General features: G+C 39.8%; 2 protein-coding genes and 1 pseudogene across 2 annotated transcripts in view; 1 reads left to right on the forward strand and 2 right to left on the reverse strand.

The window, feature by feature from the left end:
- LOC135210254 (dehydrogenase/reductase SDR family member on chromosome X homolog) overlaps nucleotides 1-10,000 on the reverse strand; it is a 310,210-nt gene that overhangs the window by 89,457 nt on the left and 210,753 nt on the right. The gene's annotated exons all lie outside the window — the stretch shown is intronic.
- Nucleotides 1-10,000, forward strand: part of LOC135209915 (protein O-mannosyl-transferase 2-like) — a 53,380-nt pseudogene that overhangs the window by 21,604 nt on the left and 21,776 nt on the right.
- LOC135209916 (protein O-mannosyl-transferase 2-like) overlaps nucleotides 512-10,000 on the reverse strand; it is a 20,858-nt gene continuing 11,369 nt past the window's right edge. The window contains 9 exon segments of the mRNA XM_064242654.1: nucleotides 512-663; nucleotides 1,717-1,897; nucleotides 3,096-3,253; nucleotides 3,542-3,633; nucleotides 3,974-4,131; nucleotides 6,772-6,964; nucleotides 7,778-7,928; nucleotides 8,029-8,114; nucleotides 8,324-8,430. Coding sequence (XP_064098724.1) covers nucleotides 512-663; nucleotides 1,717-1,897; nucleotides 3,096-3,253; nucleotides 3,542-3,633; nucleotides 3,974-4,131; nucleotides 6,772-6,964; nucleotides 7,778-7,928; nucleotides 8,029-8,114; nucleotides 8,324-8,430 — 1,278 coding nt within the window.

Below are 10,000 nucleotides of genomic sequence, written 5' to 3' on the forward strand. Positions count from 1 at the left end.
TGCGACTGCTTCGAGGCTTTCCTCCTGTTACACCTTTCGAATCTATCTACTCTCAGTTTCCTTTCCAGCGCTTAATGACCTCATAGGTCCCAGTGCTTGGTCTCTTGCATGAACTCTATACACCATTTAATCCAGTTCCAAGTTTTTGAATTACAAAAGAACAAGACCTGAAGGAAACCTATAGAACTTTAATGTGGTATGGGTCTCTCTCTTCTCTCTCTCTCTCTCTCTCTCTCTCTCTCTCTAGTAATCACCTGTTATCATACAGGAGAATATGTTTTTGGATTACAAAAGGACAAGACATGAACTTTAATGATGATAGTCTCTCTCTCTCTCTCTCTCTCTCTCTCTCTCTCTCTCTCTCTCTCAAGTTTCTGAATCACAAAAGAACAAGACTTGAAGGAAAACTAAGGGACTTTAATGTGGTATAGTTCGTGGTGTTCTCTCTCTCTCTCTCTCTCTCTCTCCTCTCTTCCTTCGTCGTCTCTCTTCTCTCTCTCCTCCTCCTCTCTCAGTAATCACCTGTTATCATGCAGGAGAATATGTACGAAGGGCAGTAGTGGTGGTAGTAAAGGACCCTGCTCATGAAGAAGAAGGGGACGTAGTGAAACCCCCAGCAGACCAGCAGCCAAGAGCACGATTCCAACGCTTTGCGGCGACATTCTGGAAAAACGACAAAGAAGAAGAAGATTAAAGGAATGAAGAGGTGTCCTTGCTTGACTGAACCCGTCAGTTACTCAAATTTTTCATCGCAGCTGGGCCGACAATTCAAGATGGCGGTGGCCTGGCCAATTCTGAGGAGGCTGTATGAAAAAGGATGAACACACGCTTGCGCACTGTGGGCTATGACACATTTCCATTATTTTTTTTAAATAAATGGTGCACGCTAGCACTTGTATGTCATATCTATGCGCTACGTCGGAATACGCTGCATGATTGATACCCTGATTCTCCAATTTGACATAGCAGCGCTCAGATAATAATAATAATAATAATAATAATAATAATAATAATAATAATAATAATAATAATAATAATAATATCTACAGATCTACAGGGCATTTTCCAGCGATGACTGCTGAGTTATTATTATTGTTTTTTTTTTGGTCTATCACAGTCGAATTGGAGGACTGTCATAGACAAAAAAAAAAAATAATAATAATAATAACTCAGCAGTCATCGCTGGAAAATGTCCTGTAGATCTGGACGAAACGTCGCGTTGGAGAGAGAGAGAGAGAGAGAGAGAGAGAGAGAGAGAGAGAGAGAGAGAGAGAGAGAGCAATAATAAACACCAAAATTGACTCAACCGAATTTTACCATGCCCTTTGGTGCGTTGCTCGCCAGTCTAGGCAACAGAGAGAAAGCTGTTATCAGAAAAATAGAGAAGACTCTCTACAAGATTAATAATAATAATAATAATAGAGGGAATACTACATTTATCTCTCGTTGGAGGTTCATATGGAAGAATTGCATCAAAGCTACGAAGTTAAGAATTTGATTTTTGATGTTCACTTTTTTTTTAGAGAGAGAAAAATGAGCATGCCCAGCCCATTGACACTGACACCTACAATTCGTTTACCGTCCTTATATTAGTGCAGAAGACGAATAGACTTCTTTTCAAGGTTGTTCTCTTATTCCCTCAAGTGTTTTGACTTTTCACAGGCCCCGTATCCTAGTTATTCACTTTCCGGACTAATGACAACTCCACGAACTCACCGACAAATTCCTTGGCTTCGTCTTGGTATCTCTTGGCTCTGTAGCTGTGCACAGCAGCCAGAACCACCACTCCCACGAGGCACAAAATGTTGACGTAAGTCAGATATGGATTGGTCATCCCTATGGCGAAGTGCTCGTACTCGTTCGTGTGGTTGACTTTGTAGGAACCCATCGTTTGGATCTGCAAGTGAAGGAGGCGGCTGAATTCTCAAGAGTAATATTTTAGTAGATTTTTTGTTTTTTGTTTTTGTATGTCTTATAAAAGTAGGCCACAAAGACATGAAAATACTCGTTCGTGTGATTGACTTTGTAGGAGCCCATCGTTTGAATCTGCAAATGAAAGAGGTGGATGAATTCTCACGGGTAATATTCTAGTAGATTTTTTTATTTTTTGTATTTCTTATGAAAGTAGGCCACGGAGACATGAAAATACTCGCTCGTGTGATTGAATTTGTAGGAACCATCGTTTGGATCTGCAAGTGAAGGAAGTGGATGAATTCTCATGAGTAATATTTTAGTAATTTTTTTTTTTTTTTTTTTTTGTCTTATGAAAGTCGGCCACAAAGACATGAAAATACTCGTTCGTGTAATTGACTTTGTAGGAACCAATCGAATGGATCTGCAAATGAAGGAGGTGGATGAATTTTCAAGAATAATATTTTAGTAGATTTTGTTTTGTTTTGTATGTCTTATGAAAGTCGGCCACAGAGACATGAAAATACTCGTTCGTGTGATAGACTTTATAGGAACCCATCGTTTGGATCTGCAGGTGAAAGAGGTAGCTGAATTCTCACGAGTAATATTTTAGTAGATTTTTTCTGTACGTCATATGGAAGTAGGGCACAGAGACATGGAAATATGAGTGAAAGCACGAAATAAAAGAGGAAAAATAACAAAGAACGTTCTCTAGTCCCCAGGAGCGACAAAAAATAGTGTCAACAGGATGGATGAAGAGCCTCCGGTCAGAGTGACGCAATCATCCTAGTCAACTTGGGCGGCAACAGAGGCACTAGAACAGTGATTCTTAAAGGCGGAGGGGGGCAAGCAGGGTTGCCAGATGTTGCCTATAATTTTTTTTTAAATTTGTGATGTTAATTCCAAAATTGCCAAAAAACATTATCACTCCTTCCTATATATTTTCAAATTATGATCTCAAAACCGGTCAAAAAGTCAAAACGTAAGTTAATTTACATTTCAAAATCTTGTCTATGAATTGTCTTTTACTTTTATGATTAGACTTTCCGCATACTTGCAACTAATTTAACAGCAATGAAACAATATCTATCACTCCTTCATATACTCGTGTAAGTAATGAAGTATAATAGTATATAAATACAGGGCATATTGTTTATTGTTAGCGAACTCTCTCCCTAACCTACCTGCCATGCTAGCGGCCACATCCAAGGCCTTGCTGATCTCTCCATCTCTTCGCTGGTGGAGACGAGAACCGAGTTTCCTATGAACATGTCCAGATGTTGCTCGAAGATCTTACCCCAGAGACCAAGAGTCTTGTCCTTCGTGATGGCAGTCGAGTTTACTAAAAGGAAAAGAACAAAACAGTACAGTTCTAATGGTTGTTTCATGAGAAGGTTTAGGGCAAGCATTTCTCTCTCTCTCTCTCTCTCGTCGTCATTACATTTAACTCCTAACATTCTTGACAAGAACATGTTGGAATCCCCCCTCTCTCTCTCTTTCTCTCTCTCTCTCTCTCTCTCGTCATTAAATTTATGACTGAAAATTGCCACATGTATTTTAGAAAGATTAGATTTCTCTTTTATACCTGTAGAGCTCTCTCTCTCTCTCTCTCTCTCTCTCTCTCTCTTACATTTAGGACTGATGTTCCAGTTTATGTGCCACCGAAGACCTGTGCTGTATTGATTTTTGGTACAAGTAACCTCCTTGGCCCCGTTGAAAGCCCTGTAAGGAGAAAGAGGAAAAAAATATCATTTCGTCGCATATTTTTATCTTCTAGGCAATCCCAAAAAGGCTGTCCCCCTTAGGGGGGGCAAGTGCCTTCAGTGCACCTCACGTGGCGCGCTGTAGGCGAATACCAAAGGGAAATGACACTCAGGTCAGTACTGGTGCTGGCTTTCTGCCTGTCATTTTCCTGTGATATTCCCTTATATAGTACTGAAGTCATTTGCATCTACTGAGATTTTTGAAGCATATATATCTATATATTTATATATGAGAGAGATAGATAGATAGAGAGAGAGAGAGAGAGAGAGAGAGAGAATGGACTGGACTGTATACTCACCAAGCCTTCGGTAGGACAGCTTTCTCACTGACATGCAAGTAGCAGTTCATCTTGTAGTGCTTCAGCATAAAATCCTGTTTGATGATCGTGAGAGGTTCTCCTGGTTCAGCATCAGGGATGATCAACTGCCACGTCTCGAAGGGGCCCCCAGCCCCATCCTGCGAGGAAATAAGGACTCAGGTCGTTGGAGGTGACTATGGGGGCGATGTCAATTTATTATTGAACATTACTTGGTCAAAATTGTTACTATTAAGACAAGAGATCTCATGTCAAGACAGCTCACAATATGCCCCGTAGTGGGGGTACCACCGTCAGTGCACCTCATGCGGTGCACTGTAGGCATTACTTGAGGTTCTTCGCGGTGTCCCTTCGGCCCCTAGATCCAGCCCCTTTCGTTCCTTTTATTGCACCTCCGGTCATGTTCTCTTTTTTTTTCATCTAACTTTCCGCCTTCTAACAGTTGATTCATAGTGCATCTACGAGGTTTTGCTCCTGTTACATCTAGCAAATCTTGTTAATCAGTTTCAACTTTCAGCGCTGAATGACCTCATACGTCCCAGCGATTGGCCTTTGTCCTCAATTCTATATTCTATGCTATTCTAACTCATAATACGACACTAATAAGATACTTGTTTTATGACTATAGTAGATTCACATCAACCGTGCATTTGATGTCTAGGCCAGTCCCTTACGACGCCCCTGATTGGCTGTTGATAAGTCAATCACAGGGCTGGAAACTCTCGGTCTCTCACGAGAATTCCCGTAGGCAGGATGTATGTTCCACCTCTCCCGAGGGATATTTTTGAAAGACGTATCTCTAAAGAGAAGTGGAACATACATCATGCCTTTGTGAACTCTCGAGAGAGACAGAGAGTTTCCAGCCCTGTGATTGACTTATCAACAGCCAATCAGGGGCGTCGTAAGGGACTGGCCTAGACATCAAATGCACGGTTGATGTGAATCTACTATAGTCATAATACTTCACGAGAAGCTTATTATCAACTCGATACCTGATAAGAAACTGGATTATCAAGTGAATGCTTTTAATAAAAAAAAAATCAACGCTGTGCCTCAGTGAATTCGACAATAGTTAGACGACAAGCAGTAATTGTCAAAAGATTAAGTATTTTTATCAATTTACATATTTCTTAAGTTATTTATTTTTTCATTTTTAAAAAGTGGGGTTTCCACTTTATGTAATCTCCCTTTACCTCCTCTCACTTCTTCCTAATGAACACCTTGATATTCTTTGGAAGCTTGAATTTCACGTCAGTGGCTCCTGTGGTGGGCTTGTTCCATGTGAATAGGGTTCATCTTGTGAATAATAATAATAATAATAATAATAATAATAATAATAATAATAATAATAATAATAGAGTGCATGGGAAGGACTGATAAAAGTAGATGAAGACCCAGAAATATACAGAGACAGGAGAAGGACAAACAGAACAGAGGACTGGCACAACAAACCAATGCACGGACAATACATGAGACAGACTAAAGAACTGGCCAGCGATGACACATGGCAATGGTTACAGAGGGGAGAGCTCAAGAAGGAAACTTAAGGAATGATAACAGCGGCACAAGATCAGGTCCTAAGAACCAGATATATCCAAAGAACGATAGATGGAAATAACATCTCTCCCATATGTAGGAAGTGCAATACGAAAAATGAGACCATAAACCACATAGCAAGCGAACGTCCGGCACTTGTACAGAACCAGTACAGAAAGAGGCATGATTCAGTGGCAAAAGCCCTCCACTGGAGCCTGTGCAAGAAACATCAGCTACCTTGCAGTAATAAGTGGTACGAGCACCAACCTGAAGGAATGATAGAAAACGATCAGGCAAAGATCCTCTGGGACTATGGTATCAGAACAGATAGGGTGATGCGTGCAAATAGACCAGACATGACGTTGATTGACAAAATCAAGAAGAAAGTTTCACTCATTGATGTCGTAATACCATGGGACACCAGAGTTGAAGAGAAAGAAAGGGAAAAAATGGATAAGTATCAAGATCTAAAAATAGAAATAAGAAGGATATGGGATATGCCAGTGGAAATCGTACCCATAATCATAGGAACACTAGGCACGATCCCAAGATCCCTGAAAAGGAATCTGGAAAAACTAGAGGCCGAAGTAGCTCCAGGACTCATGCAGAAGAGTGTGATCCTAGAAACGGCGCACATAGTAAGAAAAGTGATGGACTCCTAAGGAGGCAGGATGCAACCCGGAACCCCACACTATAAATACCCAGTCGAATTGGAGGACTGTGATAGAGAGAGAGAGAGAAAAAAAAAATAATAATAATAATAATACAGATTAATGACAGTGAAAAAAGTCTGACTGAATATTCAGTGAAATTCAGTGAAGTTTCTCCTTTCGAGAACATTATTTCACGCCTGCTTACATTCCTATGCTTGCAACTTAACACCTACTTAAATATCCATAAGACTAAACCAAATAAAAACTTCTTTTAGTTTTCTTCTGAAGATTGAAAAAGAAATCCACAAAATTATTGTGTATAACGTGTTTAGTTATAAGTATTTACATTGTATTTTACTCAACACTCGAGTTCTTTCAGGCCCTATCTGTGGCCCTTTTTCAAGAGATGTGTAGGTTGTCAGCCTGGGTCAAGGCCCAGCATTCTTCTGGAACTTCCTCTTGTTGAGCCATCATTTATGTGATGGTTGTGTTGAGTAAAATAAAATGTAAATACTTATAAGTAAACACGTTATACACAGTAATTTTGTGGGTTTCTTCTTCAACGTCCATAAGACTGTTACATCCACTTACATCTCCGTACCCACAAACTTGGAAGTGGCGCTTGGTCAAGGGTGCCTTGTGGCTGTGGGACCTCAGCGAGCGACCTGTCTCGGCGTGGGGGTGCCAGCATGACGTAATCCCGTTCCGGACGATGATCGGTCCTTCGCTCGGATCCCGCCCGTCGAGGACAGCCCCCGCCTCGAGGTTGACCTTCTTAATGGTCCTGGAGAGACAAAAAAGGTTGAAGTTGTCCTTGGAACTGATTTTAGTGGATGTTTTCACAGTGCAGGTTGGGTGCGAAGTATGGTTGTCTTTGGGCATTAATGGTCAATGGTGTTTTTGGTTATCTTTGAGAAATAAGTGTCAATGCTGATTTTTTTTTTTTTCTGTTTTTTTAGCAATAAATTTCAGTGGCGCTTTTGGTTATGTCTTTTAGCAATAAATGTCAGTGGTGTTTTTTATTGTCTTTAAGCAATAAATGTCAGAGGGGTTTTGGTATGTATTTGAGCAATAAATGTCAATGAATACTGGTGTTGTAGGATATGTCTTTGAGCAATAAATGTCGATGGCGCTTTTGGTTATGTCTCTGAGTAATAAATGTAACTGGTGTTGTAAGATATGTCTTTGATCAATAAATGTCAGAGGGGCTGTTGGTTATGACTTTGAGCGATAAATGTGGTGTTTTTGGTTATGTCTTTAAGTGATAAATGTCGATGGTGTTTTTGGTTATGTCTTTGAGCAATAAATGTCAATTTGCTTTTGTTTATGTATTTGAGCAATAAATGTCAATGAATAGTGGTGTTGTAAGATATGTCTGTGAGCAATAGATGTTGATATTGCTCTTGTTTGTCTTTGAGCAATAAATGTCAATGGGGCTTTTGGTTCTGTCTTTGAGCAATATATGTCAATGGTGCTTTTGGTTCTGTCTTTGGGCAATATATGTCGATGCTGCTTTTGATTAGTTTTTCTCTCTCCATGGCTAGTCAGACGAGGTTTCATTACTTCGTCCCCTTTGAGGAAAAGAGGAATTCCTCACCACATAAGAGCCTCAGGGTCTCGCATCGTGGACGAAGTGACCTGCTGACAGGGCGCCGCGTAGTCAGAAGGGAAGAGGTCGTACCAGGACTCCAGATAACCACACAGCGGCCGGGTGTTCTGGATGGTTATGTTGGCGCCGTAGTGGATGTCTGTGGGGGAAATCGTTCCGTGTTAATGAGATTAATAACGGAGTCATCCTTTATATCATTTTTTTTTCTCCCACGGGTATTCAAGAAACGGCTTCCTTACTCTCTGGCATCGTAGCGTTGTCGTATTCCGTATTCTTGAAAGAGGCGAAGAACTTAGTCGGGTAGAAACCTCCGCCATTGACGCTCCTGAAAAAAATGCATTCATTTTTTTTAATGCACTATAAAGCATTGATTTTAACAGAAACTAAATATCCCACTAGAATATGAGTGTGGAGATGAAGTATTGATTTTGCAGTATACAAAGACATTCAGTAGCCGTTACTTTTACCGTCCTCATTGTCAGTTATGATCTTCTTGAAGAATGATATCTGTATTAGGGAATGTAAGGAACTCACCAGTGGGTCAGAATCCAGAAGTGGACGACGAACGTCGAGAGGTAGACCATGATTGGCAGAAGGATCAGGGACACGGCCCTCGCCAAGGTGTGAGGGAGAACGTGCCACTGAAAATATTGAATGAGAGGTCGTTGAAAGTCACCATATAAATGCTTTAGGCATTGAATACTTCATGTCTATGAATGATGACCCAAATATAAATGTGTATATTTTGACTTTTTCAGTAAGAGTAAGTCAGGGTGAGGTTTGTCCCCGAACGACCAAACATAGTGTTCAAAAATAGTCCACGTTAGTGTTGTGAGGATGGTTGGCTAGTGCCGTCAATGCACCTCAGGCGGTGCACTGAAGGCGTTACTTAAGGTTGTTCGCAGCGTCCCTTCGTCCCCTAACTGCAACCTCTTTCATTCGTTTTACTCTACCTCCGTTCATATTCTACTTCTTCCATCTAACGGTTGTTTCATGTTGCAACTGCTTTGAGATTTTCCTCTTATAACACCTTTCAAACCTTCTTACTCTCGGTTTCCATTTCAGCGCTGAATGACCTCATAGGTCCCAGACAGACCTTAGCATGCCCCCAAAATCCATGCTTCAAATACTCTTACAAATGTACCCCTAGTTGTCTCTCTGTCTCTCATTGTATTCCCATTTTGTTTTTCTGTAGATATTTTTAAAAATATTCCCAATTTTTTAGAGAAAACGCGCCATTCTCACTCTTGTTTAAACTTACAGTATAATTCTGTCACTCACTGAGACTTGAACTAAATTTGACACGTTGTCTTGTCAAAGATAAATCATTTAAAGGTTCGTAATAACTGATCTTTAAAAAAAAAAATGAAAGTGTTTGTTTCCAATCTCCAAGAATCATCGGTAGGAAGATTAAGCTCAAGTGAGAGGTGAGAGGTAAACCCCAGAGTTTGTTCCTCTGAAGCTATGAAATCTTAGGCTATTTCTGAAGAAGAAGAAGAAGTAAACACAGTAAAAGCCCTTTATAATTGTCTATAGTCAGATTTTTCTGAAGAAGAAGAAGAAGAAGAAGAAGAAAACACAGTAAAAGCCCTTTATAATTGTCTAAAATCCGATTTTTCTGAAGAAGAAGAAGAAGTAAACACAGTAAAAGCCCTTTATAATGGTCTATAGTCAGATTGTCTGAAGAAGAAGAAGAAAACACAGTAAAAGCCCTGTATAGTTGTCTAAATTCAGATTTTTCTGCAAGAAGAAGAAGAAGGAAGTTACACAATTAAAAGCCATTTATAGTTGTCTAAAATCAGATTTCTGAAGAAGAAAGAAGGAAGAAGAAAGGGTACACAATAAAAGCCATTTATAAGTTGTCTAAAATCAAGATCTTCTGAAGAGAAGAAGAAGGAACGTACACAATAAAAGTTCTTTAAGTAAAAGTTGTCTAAAATCAGATTTTTGAAGAAGAAGAAGAAGAAAAGTACACAATATAAGCCCATTTATAAGTTGTCTAAAAATCAGATTTTTCGAAGAAGAAAAGAGAAGCAGAAGAAGAAGCAAGAAAACACAAAGTAAAAGCCCTTTATAATTGTCCTAAAATCAGATTTTTCTGAAGAAGAAGAAGAAGAAAACACAGTAAAAGCCCTTTATAGTTGTCTAAAGTCAGATTTTCTCGTGGTGATCACAGACACATGATTTAAAACCTTTCCAACACTTTCATTG

This window comes from Macrobrachium nipponense, chromosome 39, assembly GCF_015104395.2.
Source record: "Macrobrachium nipponense isolate FS-2020 chromosome 39, ASM1510439v2, whole genome shotgun sequence".
In the NCBI taxonomy this organism is placed as follows: domain Eukaryota; kingdom Metazoa; phylum Arthropoda; class Malacostraca; order Decapoda; family Palaemonidae; genus Macrobrachium; species Macrobrachium nipponense.